This window comes from Maylandia zebra, linkage group LG17 (assembly GCF_041146795.1).
Source record: "Maylandia zebra isolate NMK-2024a linkage group LG17, Mzebra_GT3a, whole genome shotgun sequence".
Classification (NCBI taxonomy): Eukaryota; Metazoa; Chordata; class Actinopteri; order Cichliformes; family Cichlidae; genus Maylandia; species Maylandia zebra.
In genome coordinates, this window is record NC_135183.1 from 24,667,476 (window position 1) to 24,691,026 (window position 23,551).

The 23,551-nt window shown below is 42.3% G+C and overlaps 1 protein-coding gene across 1 annotated transcript in view; it reads left to right on the plus strand.

Annotated features, from left to right (window-relative positions):
- The window catches only part of acss3 (acyl-CoA synthetase short chain family member 3), a 72,657-nt gene that overhangs the window by 37,118 nt on the left and 11,988 nt on the right, over positions 1–23,551 (plus strand). The window contains exons 10-15 of the mRNA XM_014408345.4: positions 17,913–18,008; positions 18,234–18,297; positions 20,316–20,397; positions 20,958–21,080; positions 21,160–21,259; positions 21,364–21,539. Of these exons, the coding sequence (XP_014263831.3) occupies positions 17,913–18,008; positions 18,234–18,297; positions 20,316–20,397; positions 20,958–21,080; positions 21,160–21,259; positions 21,364–21,539 (641 nt within the window). The remainder of the gene's footprint in view (positions 1–17,912; positions 18,009–18,233; positions 18,298–20,315; positions 20,398–20,957; positions 21,081–21,159; positions 21,260–21,363; positions 21,540–23,551) is intronic.

The following is a 23,551-nucleotide window of genomic DNA, read 5'->3' on the forward strand; positions in this document are numbered from 1 at the left end:
ATAAAACCATCCGCAACGCTCTGAGATCCCGCACCACTGCCTACAACACGGGACTCACAACGGGGGACATGGACCCGTACAAAGCCGCGTCATATAACGTGCGGAGGGCGGTGAAAGAGGCGAAGCAGCGCTACGGGAGGAAACTAGAGTCACAACTCCAACAGAGTGACTCTAGGAGCCTGTGGCGGGGACTAAGGACAATAACGGACTATAAAGCACCAACAACCGGTATGACGAACGCGGCCGTGACTCTGGCAGACGAGCTGAACACTTTCTATGCTCGCTTCGAGGCTGCAGCTAAGGTCTCCAACAATGCTAGTGTTAGCGGCGGTAACGGCTGCAGACAGGAAGATACTGCCAGCACCGGAAACGTGCTCGTCATCTCCGAGCATAAAGTAAGGAGAGCCTTCAAAAGAGTGAACACCAGGAAAGCAGCAGGACCAGACGGCATCCCAGCTCGTATCCTCAGAGCCTGCGCATACCAGCTAGCTCCTGTGTTCACTGAGATATTCAACATCTCTTTATCTCAGTCGGTGATCCCCACATGCTTCAAAGAGTCCATCATTGTTCCTGTCCCGAAGAAACCCCACCCTGCTTCTCTCAATGACTATCGCCCTGTAGCCCTCACCTCAGTAGTGATGAAGTGCTTTGAACGCCTGGTCAGAGACTTCATCATTTCTTCACTACCAGACACACTGGACCCACTACAGTTCGCTTACCGTCCAAATCGTTCCACAGACGATGCCATCTCTCATCTCCTCCACACATCACTCACTCACTTGGACACTAGAAGGAGGAATTATGTTAAAATGCTCTTCATAGACTACAGCTCTGCATTTAACACCATAATTCCCTCCACACTCACCACCAAGCTGGAGCATCTGGGACTCAGCTCATCTATGTGTCAGTGGATCTCCAACTTCCTAACTGGCAGACCACAGGCAGTAAGGATGGGCGGACATGTCTCAGCCTCCACCACTCTCAGCACTGGAGCCCCCCAGGGGTGTGTTCTGAGCCCCCTGCTGTACTCTTTGTACACATATGACTGTGTGGCCACTACCAGCTCCACCACCATCATCAAGTTTGCTGACGACACCGTCGTGGTGGGCCTGATCTCTGATAACAACGAGACGGCCTACCTGAAGGAGATTAGGAATCTAGAGAACTGGTGCCAGAGGAACAACCTCCTTCTAAACGTCAGTAAGACAAAGGAGCTGATAGTGGACTTCAGCACTAAGCAGGAGAGGAACTACCAGACCCCCGTCATCAACGAGTGCCCAGTGGAGAGAGTGGACAGCTTCAAATACCTCGGAGTTCACATCACGCAGGACCTGTCATGGTCCTGTCACATCAACACCGTGGTGAAAAGGCCCGACAGCGTCTCTACCACCTCAGACGCTTGAGAGACTTCCAACTGCCCTCCAAGGTGCTCAGGAACTTTTACTCGTGCACCATAGAGAGCATCCTGGCGGGAAACATCTTAACCTGGTTCGGGAACAGCACCATGCAGGACAGACGAGCTCTACAGAGGGTTGTGCGGTCAGCTGAGCGCACCATCCGCTCCGAGCTCCCTGACCTGCACTCAATCTACAGCAGGCGGTGCTGGACCAAGGCCAGGAAGATCGTGAAGGACCTCAGCCATCCCAACAACAGACTGTTCTCTCTGTTGAGGTCAGGAAAGCGATTCCGCTCCCTGAAGACCAACACAGAGAGACTGAGGAGGAGCTTCTTCCCGCAGGCGATACGGTCTCTCAATCACACCACCACACAGTACTGACCCACACATATGGTTCTTACACACACACTGGACATTCTGGACATTGTTTTTGCACAACACTGGTCACTATATTCTTCATTTCCGGTTAATACTTGTACAGCTGCTGTTAGGGCTGCTCAATTAATCGAATTTTAATCACGATTACGATCTGGGCTTTCAACGATCATTAAAAATGACTGAGCCGATTATTAGCCCCTCCCTCATTTATCCGCGACACCTTAAAGGCCGGTCTGTGAAAATATTGTCGGGCATAAACCGGTCCTTGGCGCAAAAAAGGTTGGAGACCGCTGATTAAGAGGACCCGAGGGAAACTCGGAAAGCTAAGCAGAAGTTATTTGGAGAGTGACTGCCGTTGGTTGAAAAGAGAGTTTAAAAAAAAAAAAAACTTCAGTGGTGTTGCACACCATTTTATATTATTTTTTAAAAGTCATTGTTAACCCTTTAAAGCCGGTCAGAGCAGCACGCTCCGTTTTGCGTAACTATTTTTAAATCCCTGTAGAACCTGAACCGTGTAAGCTAGCGCAATAATTTGTTTTGCATATGAAACCGGAGGAGTTGTACTTACATCTTATGCCATCAGCTTGTCCTCGGTCACGGTTTCCTTCCACATATAGCTTTGCAAAAACTGCATAAAAAGCGCTTGCAGGAACAAAAACATAATATTCCAGAAACACGCTTTGCCATTCCTATCAGCTGTTCGTAACACTTCCCACAGTGAAATGATGCACATGCTGTTTTCTTTGCAAATTTGCATCATAGGATTGTTTTTTGTTTTTCCTGCAGTATATAAAAATTGCTGTATCTCCAAAATAAAACTATGAAGACACTCAAAATAAATTTCCTGTGGTGGGAAACTATTTTTTGCAACTTTATTGTAAAGTTTTGAGGGATAAACCTCTTAAACTTCTCCAAGTAGAAATATATGTAAACAAAACAAAAGCGATTTTCAATTTTTTTTGTAGTTTATTGCACTTTTTTGCAATTTATGTAATTACTATGGACTTAATGCATACATATTATTAAAATATGGGCTATAACAGTTGTATTGATGTATAGCAACTTGAAATGCTCCCACAAATGGCACTACAGCATGTAAAAAAAATAAATAATATAAGCTCTGGTGGACTTGGTTCTATAGTAGGTCTTAAAGGGTTAAATAAATATCGTCAAATAATCGTGATCTCAATTTCAGTGAAAATAATCGTGATTATCCCACAACTTAGACATTCACATTATTCACACTCTCATTACACATACATATAGGATCTTGGGGGTGGGCACAATCACGGAGTCCAAATTACCATCAGGGTGTATACCTCACCCCTGACGTCGTTGCCCACCTCTCAATTTTAAATACACTTAGTCATTGAGGGCTAGCAGGAGGGACTATGCGCTTACCTGCTGCTCCTTGGCAGGTAGCTCCATGCCCTCCTGGGTTTTAATTGCACCTTAGAACACATATGCATCAACACTACAATGAGCGGGTGGAGGGAGGTTTGGAGTCTTCTCCCACCCCCATTCTCTGCGGCCTGCTGGAGCGGGAGGGCTAGTAGGAGGAGTTGGCCGTCCGACTGCGGTCTGGGGTGTGGGGCCTCCCTGCTGCTGCGGAGTCGGGGTGGTCTGCCTCTCCCCACCGCAGGGAAAAGGGTAACACCACCTGGGTCTGGGTGCAATTCCCCCCTCCAGGGGCAAGGGTACCTAGACCCGGTTTGTAGAGTACGCTTGGGGAGTGTGATTGTGTGTACAGCGTCTCTTTATGTCTGTCTCCACGTTGGTTGAGTGTGGAGTGAGTGCATATGAGAGCATGAGGGTGGGAATGGATGTTTGTGTCTGTGTGTGCCCGTATGTCTGTGTCTATATGTCAGGTTGGGTATCAGACGCCACCTCTCTGGGGACACCTCAGGCCCTCCAAGGTTTGGAGGCCTATCTCCACCCACCACCACTTCCCCTGCCGGTGGCGGACTCCCTCAGGTGTCGGTGTGTTGGTGGTTCTTTGTATCTGGGGATGGGCGTCCGGGTACACACCGGCTCACTCCTTGGCGGCCGCTTGTCGGGGCCTGGGGCTCGCTCGGGCCCCTTAGGAGGTGGGGTGCCCCCGGCCTCTCGGCCTGGGGCTCGGTCACTCAGGCACAGCTGGGGGCCGGCGGAGCTCACGGGCGCGTCACTGCAACTCCCCCTGACTTCTGCTCCGCGGCTGCTGGGCGAGCCCTCATCTGGGACTCTCCTCAGCTCTTACTGGAACAGTGGCGCGGCTGCCCCTCTGTTGGTCTTCCATGGTCTCTTGTGTTCTGGGGGCCTCTGGATGTCTGGAGTTTTGATCTCCTCCATACCCACTTCACACCCTGGAGGACGGGGCTGTGGCCCCCCCACACTCCCTAGCAGATCATTACATGGAGAAACCTTTGGAATGCAAGCATGCTGATCCACACAGGTATGCACACATGGGTATTCACAGACGCGGACTAAAGCTTTCTTGGCTGCTGCCTCAAAGCACACTGTGCGCTGTCTATCTTGCGTGCTGCACAATATCGTTTATTATTTAGTAAATATTGATATCTATGACTAGCTAGTTTATTGTGATGGTGCTTTGTTTTCTCTATTATTATGTTGCTCTTTGTTGTTTGCTGTCTCCTCTGTTTGTTTTTTTTGTTTGTTTTTTTTTTTCTCCATACAGGTGACCCAGGAGTTCTTTTTTTTTTCTCTCTCTTCCCCCCCCTTCTCACCGTCTCTTCTCCCCTTTGGTTTTCTTTCTTTCTCTCCCCCTCTTTCTCTCATTCATTCCCCCTGTCCTATTTATTAAAAAAAAAAAAAAAAAAAAAAAAAAAAAGACAAAGGATGAACTGAAGCTCTGCCATCACGTAATGTCGCATACTGCTGTTTCTGATGTCATTTACGAAAAAAAAAAAAAAAAAAAAGAAAATAATCGTGATTATCATTTTTGCCATAATCGAGCAGCCCTAGCTGCTGTTATTGTGTATATATTTATTTATATTTAGATTTCTTCATACATTCTTATATAGTTCTATATTGTGTATTGTGTATTTTGTTGTACAGTTATTTTATTTTCAACTTTAATTTATATATTTTATCTTATTCTTTCCCAGTTAAATTTACCCTTCATTCTAATTTGTGTTGTACAGTTATTTCATTTTTAACCTTAATTTATATTTTATTCCTTCCTAGTTAAATTTACCCTTTTTAATTTTTCATATTTATTTCCTATCTTATTCATAGCCTTTTCCTTTTTTGTTTTCTTTAGGTCACGAGCAGTTGTCCAAGCATTTCACTACATATCGTACTGTGTATGACTGTGTACGTGACAAATAAAATTTGAATTTGAATTTGCATGACGCACAGTTTCAAAGCTTTGGGGATTTATTAATGGATCAATCCAAAGTTCTTCCTTCAACACATTTCCCTCGAGTGTTCCACACTTCAGCTTTGGATTGGCTAATTGGTGGCAGGGATCTGAAAACTGACTTCAGCACTGCAGAAGTGTTTTTCAACATTGCCTCTGCACATCATCAAGAATGTTAAATCAGACTCATGATGTGTGCAGACTTTCAGCCTTAATTCACTGGATTTAACAAAAATATTAAAACTGTTTAAGAATTACAGCCATTTTTCTACATAGTTCCCAATTGCTCTTTAAAGCACAACATATATTTTGGTCATTATTTAAAGCTTTTGCTATGCCACATTTGAGAAAATTAGCTTTACTTGTAAAATCCATGGAGCGCTACATCTGTGACGCTTCATTTTGGCCAGCCTGGTGAAAACTGGAATTGCAAAACCGCCATCCCTTTGCCTCACACGGTTGATATTAGGGCTGAACGATATATCGCATTTGCGATAATATCGCGACATGATCAAGTGCAATTTTCTAACCGCAAAGGCTGCGATTATACTCTGGACATGTCCAAATTCATGGGCTGCATCCTCCTGAGGCCGCATTTGTAGACCGATTACGTCACAGCGACGTGCCGAAGGCTGTCCAAATTACTACCATATCCCAGAATTCATAGCGCGGCCCAGCCAAACTCCAGTTTCCAGCAATGGCGGCCGCTACTAAGTTTTAAAATTACTCATACTAATCTTTCTGGGTCACAAAATAAACTTTTAAAATATTTTCAGGCGAGAAAGTAGTTGTGTAAACATCGAATATCTGCTCGGTTTATCAAGATATCCCATATTTGCAAAAGTGCTTCGACATTTTCAGAGGCGTCTGCTACCCACCAGCTCGACAGCTAGCCGGGAGCTCGAGGGTTACTGATGCGGCCGAGAACGGCACAACTCCCTGCACATCATTTTCAGATCACCGCGGAGTTTCGCTGCTCGGGTTAAACGTAATATATAAGTCACTTAGACAACCTAAAAATGTTATTGTTGGGCTTTTTTCAGTGTTTTGTTTGTTCGTGAGTAAATCGGTTTGGCTGAGATTAAAGTTATTAGATTAGATAAAATAAAACTTTATTAATCCCCCGGGTGGGTTCCTCCTTGGTTTTCACACAGCTGACTAAACGTCAAACAGAAAACTGATTAAACAGAAGTATGAGACAGTCGAGAATTTACGCCAGTGTCTGGTTATATTTTAGATAGCAAGAAGCAGACGGCCGAGTTTATTAAACTCCACCGAGACAGCGGTGACGCTAATCAGAAGTCTAGACCGTCCAATTTCACGCCTTTAAATTTTAAAGGCGTGTTTGTGTGTGTGTTTATACAATTGCTATTATGTTTGCACTTTATGTGTAATGTTACTGACTGCAAAGATCAGTAAGATGTGTGTATTTTTTATTTATTAGTTCTATTTATTTAATATTATTTTTTAATTGAATGACTGTCTAGTAGTTCACAGATGTCGAAAAACTGAGTGTGGTAAAGCCACTGATTTTGTTTATGTATATTTCTGCAATCTGCACATTGTACTGACTTTCATTTTAATGTTTACACCAGGGTTCCTTGTCAGCACTTTATGCTCAGATGTTTGTAAGCTAAAAATAAACTATTGTGTATGTTCAAATATACTGTTGTGATTGAAGAAGTTAAATAAAAATGTCAGTCATCAATTCATGCATCACCTCATGTCATCATAACAGAGGTCTGTCTTCCAGGAAAGAACAGTTTAAAATTAATGTAATATAGTATTGGCCATACTATATGATGTATTGCTTGTCTTTGTTTAATAATACAGAAGACAAAGACCTTAAAAAATAATCGCATATCGCATCGCAATCGCAATATTGGGGCAAAAAAATCGCAATTAGATTATTTTCCATAATCGTTCAGCCCTAGTTGATATTCCTCCCCATACCTCTTGCAGATAGGCCAGTCCCTCAGTGTCTTCTTGTATCCTAAATAAGAATACATTTCTTTTCAGTAAATTGTTCCTGAATCATGTCATCCTGCTCTTGCCCTCCTTTGGGAAAAGCATGGAAAGCCTTAGCTTCGTACCTCATGTCATTCAACAACAAGCAAGCCCCCCCCCCCCCCCCCCCCCCTTCCCACTGTCGCTCACTTGGTCTCATTACAGTGCAGCAGAGACAGTAGCGCAGATGTCGTGGCTCCTGTAATTACATCTCAGAGAGCTGAGGTGCCACGTTTGTGTTACCTCGTTGTTTACCGGAAGCCGCTGTCATCAGCTCTCCAACCCGGGAATTCGCTTGGCATTCATTCCAAAGCATTGTTGTCTGCTGAGGTTTTTAAGGCACAAGATGGGGGTCTTTCATTAGCAAGTTAAGTAGTGCATTTGTATGCATAAACTTAGCTCTGAGCGAACGAGCCGCGCTGTCTGAGAAGTGATAAGGGAGGCAGTGTTTTTAGCTGATGAGATGAAATTGCCCCTTGAAGAGCTGTAAATGAGATGTGTGCATGCTGTTTGCAATTTCTCATCCTGGTTTTCATGCATGTCTTTTGTATGCAGCTCAGCAAGCTTTTGCAGCTCCTGCAGCATGCTCTTCCTCATGCATTTTGCTTCCTTTCTTAACTTTTCTTCATTCACCTATAATTTCAACTTTCAGCTCAACCCAAAAGGCTTAGCTAACAAAGCCTATGCTAACTGCCTGTACTTTACTCTTCAGTTGCCAGTGATGGTGTGTCTGACCAGTAAAGTCTGCACTGTCCAGCACAGCAGAACTAATCCCACCGCTTTGTAGCAAGACTTGTTTTGCACTCGTTCTGAGAGCAAATGCTGCCACGTCTTTTACAACTGCACCCATTTCGTATCAGCGCGTGCATCTCTGCAGTCTCCCTCAAAAGCATTATTCGTGAAATTTCATGGTGTTTCTCTTTCACAACCGTTTTTTTACAAGGTAGATAGATTCTTGACTTTGTGTAGGAAGAGCTGAAACATTTATTATGAAGAAAAACGATGTGGGGAAAAAAGGGCGTATTTCATTGTCTGGCGAAGGAGCTTGCAATCTATTTTCTTTCTCTCTGTTCTCATGCTCCTACACATCAGCCTCTTTTACATTGACCTTGGGTCTCCTTTTTTTAAGCTCTCAACTAAGTTACCCCAGCAACAACACAGGAACAGGACAACTTCAAATACGACTGTGCATATGTGTTGTTGTACAGAAAGCACTCTCTGAGCTTTGTCTCTCAGGATTGCTGTTTACTGCACATGACTCATGCAGTGCTTATTTACATGTTACAGCTGCTGCTGTAGGGCTGTAAGTAAGATTTAATCTCCTTACATACCTTTCACAAATGTCTGACAAATGAAGGAACATACTGTTACTTAATTACTTTTCACTGTTTTATTGTTTACTTGTGCCAGTATCTAAGTTTAGCATTAATAATGAAGAAGGTTAATTGGCATCAGGTGCATCTGAAGTCACAAGTGCAGTTAATTGGCTTCCCTCAAACTTGATTTTACCATCACAGTATATCAGCAAATATGTAAGCTTTTTACCTGATTTATATAATCCTTTTGGGAACTTTTAGGGCATTGAAAGAGAATAATAATGACTAATAATGGTTGTCACAGTTTATTTGAAGATTACTATTCGCTTTCTTATTAACTCTGCACCTCAAATTGATGGAGACCCAAGCAAAGTTCTGTAAATCTTCCAATTAATAAATAAATAAATAAGAAGCAAACTTGTGTATTTCTAATGCATGGTGGATCTCCTTCAGTGTGCTGTGTTTTCTTGAGATTGAGGTTCTAATTATGCCGGGTGGTGTTGGCACATGAGTTTCAAAAGATTTGATGGCATTCATAAGGTTTTTCTCTGTAAATACATATATTTTTGAAAAGTAGTTTGTAATGAATAAATAACAGAGTAATAATATTCAGCTGCCTCTCCAGTGAGTCTGTCCTCTTCTGGATGGACTCTAGAGCAGAACAATTTCAATTCAGTTTTGTTTACATAGTGCCAAATCACAACAACAGTTGCCTCAAGATGCCTTATAATTTAAGGTATAGACCCTACAATAACCCAACAATCAAAATACTCCTTTTGAGCAAGCTCTTTGCGACAGTGGGATGGAAAAACTCCCTTTTAACAGGAAGAAACCTGTGGTGGAACCAGGCCGAGGGAGGAGTAGCCATCTGCTGCTGCTCCTTCCTGGTTGTCGACTTGTCATTGACAAGCTACCAGTCAACGAGAATACCCTGAGATAATGTAACTTTCTGACACTAATAATGAACATAATTACAGTAAAGAGTAATTAAAGGTAGCTTAAAGTTTTTTCAATATAACCTGAAATGACAAGCCCATAAAACACTCAGGAAGGTGTTAACTGAGTCCAGAGAGTGAGGAAGCTGATCGCCATTTTCCAATAGTAGTCATTGTAGCCCTGTGCCGGCGCCCCCTGCTGGTCATTAAAATAGGCAGGCTTAAGACACTTCTACACTTTCAGTTTTTGTGATCTAGAAACTGTTTTCATTTTTTATGCTTTCTATGGAAGTGATCTAAAATAGTGAGAACAATTACAAAGAGAGTGGCCAAATTTTAAATTTTAAATGAGTGTGTTTTTTTTGTTGTTTTTTTTTGTTTTGCATTTTCCCCCCCCCCTGTAGAAGTGTGTTCACATGCCCCACTATATTTACTCACCTTTGCCTGTGCTGTCATTTGCTGCTGAGCAGATGGTGTATAGGGAGACTTTTTAGAGCGGTTTTCCTGCCAACAGTTGCCCCCTCTGAGGTATACTCACCTCCCATGTAGTTTTATTTTAGATTTATTAAATCAGCATTTCATCTATTTTCATTAATGCTACAAGATTGCACTTGAGTTACGAGTGTTTTGGTCTCCCCTGGGTTTTCAGGTTTCATATTGTAACATCAGACTAGACACTGCCACCCATCCTTTTGTTTCACTCAAGTCCTTGTTGCCTGTTTTCCATGTAAGCCCTAAAGACAGAGTAGAAGCACGGAGAAGGGTGTTATATCCTTTGTTTTTGCAAACTAATATGCCGCTCGAGTAGTTACAGAGACGAAACGGAGTGCAGGATCATCTTTGTTTTTCCTGAACAGCAGTTTCTCTCCAAGCTGCTGGTAATGAGCTCGGCACTTCGATTGCACCTTCTCAGCTGAAATGGCGCCACCAAATCTCCCATTCCGCTCTACCAACGTGTCCTCCAGCATCCCTCCCCCTCCCTCAGCCCATTCATCACACTGAAAATGGCTCTCTCACTGGCGGAGCTCATCTCCAACAGGTCGAAAGAAGATTGATTTGTTTGTGTACAGAGGGATAGTGAAAAGGAAAAGACTGAGGTGGGAGCTGAGATAGACTGATGCCAAGCTGTGTCAGACAAGCACATAGACAGCCCAGCAGTATCAGTATGTATGTGTATGTGTGCGTGTGCTCAGCTCCAGCCCCCAGATGTTTTAACTTCTTCTAGCATTTACTCAGCCTCAGCCCATGCTGTCTACCTTTCGAATGCAGCATATTTAAACTCCCCCGCACAATGTGACTAGAATAATAGCAGTGCCAGTATTTTGTCAGTTTGAGCTCAATAAAGATGTCTTGAGCCGAACATTTTGGACATGTTACCTTACGGGATGAAATGGTGACCCTTTTGAAGGTGCGTGCGTGCGTGCGTGCGTGCAGTCAAGTTTTTGGGGTAATGGCTGTCTCCTGAAGTATTCAATAAAACGCCTCGAATGTGATGCATGCTGTGAAAATGTCAGGCTGTCAAAAATATTTTTTTAGGTAAGCAGGATAGATGTTTTAATCATTTTTGTTTGGGTGAGCCACAGGGTATAGAGGTGTAAGTGGATATCTTTTGAGGTGTTGTGTTTCCACACCTCAGGAACTTTCCCTGGGGACTGAAAACCTTTGAAAGAACTCTGTGTTTCTCCACAAAAAAAGTTCTCAGGAAAGTATTTTAGCTCCCAAAACTTACAGAAACCTACTGGTGCTGTGTTGCTCTTCGTCTCTGTTCGTGTGTTTCCTTTTAGGGGTCGCCATAGCAGATCATCTGCCTCCATCTTGCCCTATACTTAGCATCCTCTTCTGTCACACTAGCCCTCTGAATGCAGTCCTTAACTGCATCCATGAACTTCCTCTTTTCTTGGTACTCGGGAAGTAGGAAGGTTGGTGGTTCACTTCCCAGCACCGCTAGTCTGCATGCCGAATTATCCCTGGACAACACACTACCCATACATAATACCCAGAGTTTCCCCTGATGCATCCATTGAAGTGTGAATGTTAAACAAAGTGTTTAGGTATAGAATGTGTGTGATTGGCTGAATTAACCTTGTAGTTAAGAAAATGTGCTCAACATGCTTTGAGTGCTGAGTTAGAGTAGAAAAGCACGATATAAGAACCATTCCACTTACCATCCTGCCTGGCAGCTCCATCTTCAGCATCCTTTCTCTGCACAAGTCCAAAGCACCTCAGCCCTGCCTCTCCTCTAACTGTGTCTCCGGACCGCTCACCCTGAGCCGTCCCGCTGATATACTCATTTCAAATCTTGTCCCGTCTGTTAACTCTCAATGAAAGCTTGAACATCTTCAGCTCCACCTCCTGTCTTTCTGTCAGTGCCACTGTCTCAAGCTGTACGTCGCAGGTCTCTCTACTATCCTTCCACACCCACCGTCACAAATCCCCCCCTTGACACTTGTCTCCACCCTGTCTGCACTCTCTTCCTCACTGGTGGAGGAAGAGAGTTGTCCTTTTGCACTGGTGGTGGGTTATTTGAACATTTATAATTTGAACATTTATAATTTCACTTGTTGCCGTCACACAGACACATCTGCCTGTGCTTTTAACCCTGCAGACTGTACATACTGTAACAGTAGACGCAACTTCTGTTTCTGAAAAGTGAAACTAATGTGGACGTGCTTGGAAACTTAAGAGAGAGCCTCCATGTTTCTCTGGGTTTATACGCATGCAGGGAGCAGGTTAATAAGGATGACAGGAAAAAAAAGAAAAAACATAACTGGATATTAGTGCAGGCACACTAAGGCTCATGTAACACCTCAGTAAACACATTTGAAATGAGTTTTACAGTTTCAGTTGCTAGTTTCAGCCATTAAATAAAACACGGTGTTCGTTTTGTACATCATGGTGTATTTGGAGTCAAATAGATGATAAAGCATGGAATTAAAACCTTTGTCTTATGTTGTCTGCAGACCAAAGCAAAGTTTTAATTACATACAGTGTCTACTGCAAAGCAAAGATACTATCGGCCCAACTTCATTCACAATAGTGAGTACACATCCTCCTTCCCAGCTTCAGAGAGGAGCACAAAGTGTGAAGAAGTTGGTGCTCTAGCAATTCGACCTAGATGATTTTATCAGGGTAGTCATAAAAAATACATTGTAAGTACATCCACAACACTTACTTGATTGCAGCTTTTGTACTTTGAAAGGAAGTATATCTTTCTTTCCTATTGCATCAGATATTAATGGGTTGAAAAATGAGTGTGAGTAATGTTAGGTGAAACAGTTTAGCGTCTGGAGTAGCATGCAGTATCCTCAAAATATATCCAGCTTTTGTAAGTCAAAGTGCTCCGGTCAAGGTTTCAGAAGGGTTTTTTCACATATAGCAGACCACTGAGATCTGAAGGATGAAGAAAACCTTGGAGATTTTAGTAAAGCTCTGAATCAGCTGTTGGAAAATTTCTCATCTTGCCTCACGTGGAAATACAAGCACCCGTGTTTTAGTGATGGAAGCAATTATTGAGAAATCTTTGCTTTATAAATCTTTGATTTCACGGCTGAAAGCGGCACAGCCACTTCTGATTTCCTGTATGGCTTGTTTAATGCTGAGGTCCAATTATAATGTCTCTTTTCATTTGAGTGTTGAATTTACTGGCTGTGCCTGGATCGCCGCCAGCGAGCTCTGGCTCCTGCTGTAAACAGCCAGGTTTAAACACTCCACTCAAGCTGACATGGTTCAGTAGCTGTGTCGAGCCCTAATCGACGTGCAATCCAGTAGAGCTTGTAAACGACCCTTACTGCATCCTCCTGGTTCAGACTGAAATTCTGATATTGGCTGATTGTCGGTATTGGTTTAATATTCAAAGCGAAAAGAAGAATATTATTGGAATCTATTATGATTACATGCGATCAGCTGTTTTTTATCATTTGTAATAATTCTGCGTTTCTGTTCAATTATTTATTTATTTTGCACAGAAAAGTTAACTTCTGTTTTTCACAACATACTAAATGACATAAAACATTAGAGCATTAGAAGAGTATCAGCACGGATCTTGAAACACCAAATGGTGCATACTCTCATCTCTTAGTCCGATTAAAAGTGTGTGGATTTTGCAGTGCAAGGTGTAACGGTCAGCAGAACTGAAGAGAAATCAAATGGGGTTGACTGGTCAACAGGTGATGTCTCATCACACTATTGTAGCTGTTCTCTATTGTGCCGTCGTTGTCTCCAAACGATGACAGCAGTCACTCTCAGACATGTTGGGAAAGGTGTTTAAATAACTGCCATCTGATTTATAAATGCTAACACGTTAAAATCAGTTACCAGGTGGGTCAACCTGAATCCCCCCCTGTAAGGTGTAATACTTAAAAAAAATAAATCATTGGCAGTGAGTGCTGTTACCCGCTGTCAGTGATGGGTTTTGAACCCTGCAGAGAGTGGCTAACTTGTCACTGATGAGCGAGGTTGCCAGTTCAGAGGCCACAGGGGTTGTGTTATGTGTTCCGCCAAAGATCCCCCGACACCCTCCCCCTCCTTTGCTCCATCATAATTTGCTAACTTAATCCCCCCCCTCTCAACCAACTGCAGCCTCCTCCCTTTGAAACCTGCTGTGCTGGATGTTGGAAGCGGCTCTGTCTGCCGGCACCTGTTTCGATTAGTAGCAGAGGGAACTTTATTATATACTAGATCAAATTCACATCTCAGAAAGATACAGAGCTACTTTTGTCCTGATCCATGCCAGTGTGTCATGTTTCAACATTCCCCCAAGATCTTCTAGAGCTACGTTGTGATGTGAAAAAACGGGTTCAGGGATTCAGATGAGCTGCAGAAGCTTCCATCTGAAGCAATTAGGGTCAACAGCCTGTGTTTGGAGTTGATGGGGTTTGTGGACACTTGTAAAACCACATGTAAGGTTTTCTTTTCTGCTGACCTTGCGAACCCAGACCTTGCAGTGATCTGGTAAAGCTGCAGTGGTAAGGATTGGTGGCTCTCAGTCTCCGTAGGAAATGCAGGCATTGTATTGTCTTTAGGGGGGAGCTGGTGATGGCAGACCAATTGAGATCTTTGGGGATGTGCATGCCAACATATTTACTTCTATCTCTCTGAACGTCTTGTGAGATGATTCACATTATTCCAACGATGAACAGCTGACTGTAATGTAAGACTTGCTGCAGGACCCTAGCCAAGGTTATGTGACTGGTGTCATGTAAACATGAACATGAATGCAGCTTTTGCATGCTCAGTCTTGTTGTTCACATGTCATAGAGTCACACGGTGCATTTTGATGAGATGTGCTGAATGTAAACAGAATTTTGCTTGTTTACAAGAAAACACCACGGGGCACCATTACCTCTGGATGTAAAGTCATTTTGGCGAAGAGGTTCCCGCTCCCGCCCAGTCTTTCATGTTCATTCACACAGGTGTGTAACTAGGGCTGCTCAATTAATCTAATTTTAATCACGATTACGATCTGGGCTTTCAACGATCATTAAAAATGACTGAGCCGATTATTAGCCACTCCCTCATTTATCCGCGACACCTTAAAGGCCGGTCCGTGAAAATATTGTCGGGCATAAACCGGTCCGTGGCGCAAAAAAGGTTGGAGACCACTGATTAAGAGGACCCGAGGGAAGCTCGGAAAGCTAAGCAGAAGTTATTTGGAGAGGAGAGTGACTGCCGCTGGTTGAAAAGAGGTAAAAAAAAACTTCAGTGGTGTTGCACACTATTTTATATTATTTTTTAAAGTCATTGTTAACCCTTTAAAGCCGGTCAGAGCAGCACGCTCCGTTTTGTGTAACTATTTTTAAATCCCTGTAGAACCTGAACCGTGTAAGCTAGCGCAATAATTTGTTTTGCATATGAAACCGGAGGAGTTGTACTTACATCTTATGCCATCAGCTTGTCCTCGGCCACGGTTTCCTTCCACATAAAGCTTTGCAAAAATTGCATAAAAAGCACTTGCAGGAACAAAAACATAATATTCCAGAAACAGGCTTTGCCGATCCGATCAGCTGTTCGTAACACTTCGCACAGTGAAACAGACGTCAGCTCGAACTGTCGCATGTCCGCCATTTCCTGGCCGAAACCGGAAGTGACGTCATTTTCGCGGAAATGTAGTTTTTTACTTGTAGGCCTTAAAAGCCTATACTGGTCATATTTGACTTTTCTGAATAGTTTCTGGGATGCTTAGAACTCGAATTGCACTGCTGGAAATAGTTTATTTTGATGCACCTGCTGTTTTCTTTGCAAATTTGCATCATAGGATTGTTTTTTTTTGTTTTTCCTGCAGTATATAAAAATTGCTGTATCTCCAAAATAAAACTATGAAGACACTCACAATAAGTTTCCTGTTGTTGTAAACTATTTTTTGCAACTTTTTTGTATTTAAAGTTTTGAGGGATAAACCTCTTAAATTTCTCCAAGTAGAAATATATGTAAACAAAACAAAAACGATTTTCAATTTTTTTGTAGTTTATTGCACTTTTTTGCAATTAATGTAATTACTATGGACTTAATGCATACATATTATTAAAATATGGGCTATAACAGTTATTTAGCAACTTGAAATACTCCCACAAATGGCACTACAACATGTAAAAAAATAATATAAGCTCTGGTGGACTTGGTTCTATAGTAGGTCTTAAAGGGTTAAATAAATATCGTCAAATAATCGAGATCTCAATTTCAGTGAAAATAATCGTGATTATCATTTTTGCCATAATCGAGCAGCCCTATGTGTAACCCATACGAAGTCCTCTGTTAATGTAGTTTTCCCTCTGGCTTTAATGAGGGGGTGTGTCTGATTTTGTCATTTGCATAGCGGGCCTGCAGATTTGAATATTTTGCCATTTTCCTTTTGCTCCCTCAGAAGACGAGACATTTCTGCCACCAGCTCTACCCTCCTCCCCCGCTCAAGACATGATCCGATTTGGTTTTACAGTACCTGTCTGCATTCATTTGCATGTTAACGACCATCAAATATGTATGATACAAGCATCATATTTATACCACGTGCACTTCCTATAGAGTAGGCTCATTACCTTGTGAAGCAGCTTGTGCATCCATTTACATATTCGTCATGGGAAATATGAGGCATTTTAGCAACCCCTTATTTGTAAAGTGGTCCAATAAGCCCAGGCTCTGGTTGGCACTAAAATGCCAAATTTAAATGGGACCTAATATATTCTTGGACTCTACTAGAGTAGCTTTGCTTGATTAACTGTTTAAATAATACTGGGCTTTGGTACTGTCCGCAGCTCCATCCACTGTCAGACGAAGCGGTTTGAGGTCCTTTCCTTTTAGCTGCTCAATCGATGTAGAAAGCCAACCTCCTTGTGGCTAGGCAAAATTGTTGGTTGGCTGGTGATTGGTCACCAAGATGTTGAGCATGCAGCACCCAAAAGCTCCTGGGCAATCACTTTCAATAGCGTGGTGACTGCACAGGTTGCGGTTCGAGATTAGGGAGGGTTTGCAAATAATCTCCATCTTATTTATAAATGCTGGCAGATTCCCAACACATTACAATCAGTCTGTGCAGTCGGTACTGATGAGTGCAACTCATCTGCAGTCTGCTTCATGGAAAAATTGGACTTGACTCAAATGGAAGTATTGTGCAAGATTTCCGAGTGCTAATGTAATTTTGTCGTTAAATTACTGTCCTGATCGCAAATGGTCACGCTGCAGTCTCCAGCCACTATATTCCCTTGTGTGACTATAGCACTAGCAAACTTTGTTCTGATTGGCTGCCCCTCACAAACAGATTTGCAGTTGGAAGTGTATGAAAAAACTATGTAGAACATTTTCCAAAACTCTAAGTGTGTGTGTGTCTGCCTGTATGACCGGGGGGAAAAAGAGAAAATATAATAAGTTCCTTAAACTTCTGTAAGATTATTCTTGCCCTTTGTGCACACAGCATGTATAAAGAGATAAAATAAAAATAAAAAACATTTACATGGACGGATGAAAATGATAGAAATAACTGTGTTGTCTGTTACCTGTTGTGTGCATTTTTACTGAAACACGAGCTGAACTTAAGCAAATTCTCTGCCAGTGAGAATGAAGACACGAAGGCGGACTTTGTTCTCGTATTTATGCCGGGAGACTGATGTTCAACCACCAACTTAAAAGGGAGGACTGTTTCTGCACAGATGCTGGGCTTGCCTGCTGCTGTGTGATTTCTGATGTAATCTTCCCCACTGAGCTGGATTGATTCTGTTATTCCTTCGGTGGGTGGGCTAACAGGCCTGCCAGGCAAGTCTTTGCCGTTAATGGAGCATAGTTGTGTGGTGGAGTCGGGGAGAGCCCATAGGAGCTGTCATACTTTAGTTCAATGTAGGTTAACGCTGCTCACAGAGGCAACACAACGCCACACGGACTCTTTTGATCAGTGCCCCATGAAAGGGTTTTCATATAGGACAGTAAAACAGTTACATTACACCACATATCCAGAACTCTTGTGGTTTGGCTAAAACTTTGTGCCTCACTAATGAATTTTTCATGAATCCTTGTGTTTCTTTGTATCCTGTTAGAAACTGGCTCAGCTATTACTTCCAGTTGTATCGGTCTGGGAAACTCACTCACGCCACCTGCAGGCCAAGCTGGCAAACCGGTTCCAGGTTACAATGGTAAGAAATGACCTCTTTGTATTCAGTGTGTTACCCCCACGATTACAGCGTGAGGGATATCAGGGCAAAAGTGTGTCTTCTGATTGTAATTCCCTGTCTTACGTTTAAGCTTTTTGCGCTTCCAGTTTGCCAGCGCCCCCCGCTGGCAAACTGGAAGCGCAAAAAGCTTAAACCACCTCTGAACCACCTCTGAATTTGAAATGCACTCTTTTCCCTTTCCTCTAGTCACAGTGATCGATGATAACATGCAGGAGGTGAAGCCAAGAAGCCTGGGAAATATTGTGGTGAGGTAAGCCAGGTGCATATGTTCACAGCAACGTGAGTGGCTTAGTTATCGCTTCATCTTTCTTTCTTCTGGGCCTCTTGGACACGGACATTAAAGATATTATATATTTGCTCTTTGTACACAAGTGAAATGTGGACTTTGAATCTTTTAGTCATTAAGGGTAATTATTCACTTTTGAAAAACAAGCATATGACTATAAATAGTACTCACTTCTATTGCTGGAGTTGGGAAGGCAGGGTGTACATGCGCATGTTCGTGAAAGAGAGTTACCTGTGTTAAGTGGACTTCATCAGGAAGCTATGACTCGCTTTGCAGGCGTATCTTCCAGACTTCTACCTATCTGTTATCACTTCACTCCCTTGTTCTTTGTAATTGCTGGTATTGACTCAGTGCTAAGGGGGACTTCCAAGGACTCCATGCTACAGTGCATCCTGAGATAATGATAGGCAGAGCTACACTCAGACAGGAACAGCTGTGCTATTGTACTTGCTTGTTGTATCCAGAAAGTCTGTGCCAGCCAAAACTCAAACAGCTTCATAAAGTTGTGTGAATATTTACAGAGTAAGCTTACAGACAGGAGGGAGAGTCTGTGAAATGTGTGATGGGGCTAAGAGATGTGTTACAGCTCTTAGCCACCAAAAACATGAACAGATTAAATAAACAAAGTGGCTGCAGGTTTCTTTTTAGCCTCCTTACACATTTTAATCATGCATGGTGACTGCATCCACCATGATTTGGTAACATGAACCCAAAATTAGAGGCAAAAAACCCCCCTTTTTTCGTCAATAACAATTTAAAAGTAGCTTAATAGAATACATTAATCAGATTTAGACTACGTCTTCGAAGAATCAGGCCTTTAGATTTAGAACTCACATGAGTTGACATGGAATGCACTCTCACTGCTCACTATATTAGGTACACCTTGTGTTACTGGGTTGTACCCCCCCCGCATTAAAAACTGCCTTAACTCTTCATTCTTCATGGCATCGATTCAGTAATGTCCTGGAAACATTCCTCAGAGATTTTAGTCCATATTGGTACGATAGCATCTCACAGTTGCTGCTGATTTGTTGGCTGCACATCCATATATCCCATTCCAACAAATACTAAAAGTGCTCTATCGTACTGAGATCTGGTGACTGTGGAGGCCATTTGAGTACATTGAACTTATTGTCATGCATACAAAATCAGTTTGAGATAATTTAAGCTTTGTGATGCAGCACGTTATCCTGCATCAGCCATCAGAAAATGGTTAGACTGTGGCGATAATGGGACGGACACAGTCAGCATAAGTACTCAGGTAGGCTGTGACATTTAAATAATGCTCAAATGGTACTAAAGGGTTCAAAGTGTGCCAAGAAAAGATCCCTAACATCATTACACCATCAGCGTCGACCTGAATCATTGATACACAACAGGATGGATCCACGCTTTTGTGCTTGTTGTTTAAACTAAATTTCCACCCATCCATCGAAATGTTGCAGCAGAGCCATGTTGGCAGCAACAACCATGCCACATTCAAAGCCACTTTTCTTCACTATTTTAAGACTCTCTTTGAATTTCGGCAGATTGTGCTGACCATGTCTGCATGCCTAAATCCTCTGAGTTTCTACTATGTGATTGGCTGACTTACTGTTGTTTAAAATGTTATTAAAAATCTGTAAAATGTAAATTCTTTAGACACCATAATGGAATTTGTTTGTTACAGGATTGTTGCATAAATTTAAATGTTCTGCTTGTAGTGAATAAACCCATGCAGAGGGTTGTTTAGTTTAAAACCTGGGAAATTGGGCCATTTGCTCAAGAACTGGGTCTTTCCTGTCTCCTTTTAAACAAACGCTGAGTTTTATTGTAGGACGAGCCCTTTACTGCCCTTTAACGTTGGATACACTGACTCTCTGAGTTTAAACAATAAATCATTAATTTATCTAGGTAATTTATCTGTGTTGCTATATAGAAGCTTTCATGAATCGGACTTTTTCATACAATTATCTGAATTAATTTTGTACTTCTTCTTTAAGATTGCCTTTACCACCTGGGGCAGCATTGTTTTTATGGCAGAATCAAGATCTGTTCAAGAAACTCTACTTCACAAAGTTTCCAGTAAGCTGTTTCATAATTACTTTAGAAATTCTCGCTGGTCATCGAGTCATTGGGATTAATTTATATGTGACTGTCGGTATAGTGCAAAAGACTATTTCCCTTTTTTAAATAGTCAAATTAGTCACAAAAGAGCAGAATAATAAAGACAATAAAGAATTCTCCTTCAGCACCCCTGACTAATTCAGTGATTCTTGAACCTTTTCCAGGATTAATCATTTAAAAAGCTTAAAAAGATTTAAAACCTGTATTTATTTGAACAGTTTAAGCAAAACACCCACCCAAACTCCACAGTGAATTTTAGTAAAACAAAAAAGTCAGTTGTTTGTTTATTAAAACAAAACAATTGTTCCTGTATTATCCACACCCCAGCTGCAGAGGCTTTGTGGACCACAGTTTGACAAGCCGAAATAATATAGGAAGAGGTGTCCCTCTAGTGTTAGACATGTTGCATTGCAGATCAACTTTAGGTATTTGTAGCCCTTAAACATGAGTGATGTTTAAACTGTCTGGATGAATTGACTTTAAGCTGCTCTTTTAATCTGATCCAAATGTGACTTAAGGGATTCTACGACACCATGGATGCTGGTTTTATGGATGAGGAGGGCTTCCTTTACGTCATGTCCCGGTCTGATGATGTCATCAACGTGGCAGGCCACAGGCTCTCTGCTGGAGCACTGGAGGAGGTATCAGAGCAGTTACAGGTGTTGATGAAGAGGATGCGAATGTTTCTCTGAGGGTTATAATTTGTGTTTTTTTTAACAGTCAGTGCTGCAGCACGCTGCAGTGGGAGACTGTGCTGTGGTAGGGCAAGAAGACTCTCTGAAGGGTCATGTTCCTTTGGCTCTGTGTGTGCTCAAGAATGGTGAGGAATACTCACTGGGTGTCATAATTTTGCAAGGAATTTAGGGCATAAAATAAAACTACCCGGCGGTATTAACGTTTTATGCTTTGCGCTACACGTCTCAGGTGTGCAGAAAACGGAAGAGGAGATCGTGAATGAGATTGTGAAACTTGTGAGAGACACCGTCGGTCCAGTGGCTGCCTTTAAGAAAGTGCTCTTTGTCCGCGGGTTGCCAAAGACACGTTCTGGAAAGATTCCTCGCTCCTCTTTATCCAATCTGGTCAATGGCAAGCCCTACAAGGTAAGACTCAGCTGTTAAGGACACATGTAGTGCATTATTATCATCAAACACAAGTAGATGCTGAAGGATAAAATCTCTGAATGAAATTTTTTTTTGCTTTTGCAAAGGCTTTACAGCAACTCTGGAGATGGTAATGCTAATTTTGCTACTTAGAATTTGAGCGACGATGGTGCATTAGTAAACCACACACTCACTCAAAACAAAATTGTGGCTCTTTTGAGTTTTCAGTCTCAGTAGTCTCCAGGAGAGAATAACTTGAGAATATCTCCTCATATGGTGGATTTGTCAACAAAATTTTCAGCTGCACAAAACGTTTCAGTGTGACAAGGATTCCTGCATTGATTCCTCAGAAAACATTCTGTTTGTTGTTGTTTTCATGCATTGTGCCTTCACTGTGCAGGAGGAAGAACACACAGCGCCCACTCTCTCGCTGTGAAATTTCTGGACTATTACTTGTGCTATTTATCACCATCAAAGTTGTGCTTTGGACTAGAAACCTGGCAGCTTCAAGACCATTAATATCAAAATAATAATATCAAAAATGTCTTCAAAGGGGGGAAAAAACTGGGGACTAAGTGGGTGTATTGCAAAGATCAGACCAAGAAGAGAGCGTGCATCTGAAAAAGGTAGAAAAAAGAACACAAGGGTAACAGCAAAAGACCCGCAGGAATCTTTAACTTGCTAAAAATACTCATTAATGTGCCCATCATAAGGAAATGTCTACTGACTTATCAAAATAAAAGCAAAAACTCCAAAAATAAATATATTAAAAGAAAAAAGAATAAATGAACCACTTAAAAGGTAGTTTCAAAATTCTTATACGTTTTTTTTCCCATGTGTTAAGGTTCAAAATACAATGTAAGGTCAAAAACTTCAATTTATATTTAATGCAAAGCTGGTTATATACTTCTAATGAACTAATAATGCCATATTAAAATAATGAATGAAAATGAGAAAAACATCCCCTCCTTATTTTACAATTCCCTCTGTTGACCTCTGGAGAATCCAGAGGTCACAAACAGTTGTTTCCCCCCTTGGCCTACACATTCAGTTCTACATGCATCATTGGCATCATGGACATTGGAGTAAGGACTCCAGGGTCCACTGCCCTCACAGACATACCTTTTAAACATTCTTCTGGCACAAGGGATGAGACAACAACAACAAATAACCATAATACCCACCACAACAGACAAAGAAAACATGACCGAAGCGATAACCCCCTTCCACCGTCCGAACACTGAGGTCAGCCAGCCTTCCAACGGACTATCAACACCGGAGTGATCATGCATAGTTTCAGAAAGGCTCTTTAGGCCCTCCAGAGCCTTGGTTACCGACACATTTGGAGCAGTCTTGTTTGGAATAAAATTACAACACTGATCGGCCAATATAGAACAAACGCCCCCTTTTTTCCGCTAACAACATATCAAGGGCCATTCTATTCTGCACTCCCATTAACGAGGTCGGACCCACCTGCTCCGCCAACCCCTCCATGCCGTCTCTGGTGAGGTTAGAGAGCCTCAGTACATTATAGTGAACATAATTGATCCTATCTACGTTCTTGCGTTCTTAACCCTTTTGGATCAACCCCCGCTATTTCCACCCCCAGAACCAAATACATAGATTGTTTGCGATGCCAATTCCCCAATGATAAGGTTAACGCGTTTCCAGAGGGGCTAAAATCCCTCTATAGTTTAAGCTCGTTTTCTGATCCTAGTTCTAACGGTTCCCAATTTTGCCCAGTGTAACCCCTTACCTGGTCCCAATTACGGCACCAGCTGTCATATGGACGATTTCCCCTCTCGCAGTGCGTACTCACTGAATAATCCCAACAGAGCCACACATTATATCCCCTCCAGGCACTGCCGACGTCCCTACAATTAACAACATCACACAGATCAAACATAAAAGAAATTGTGGGGCCAATAACATAATCTAATTCTAAACCACCATATGTGCTGAGACACTCATCCTTTTTACCAGAGACCTCGCGCTTCACTCTTGCCCGCAGC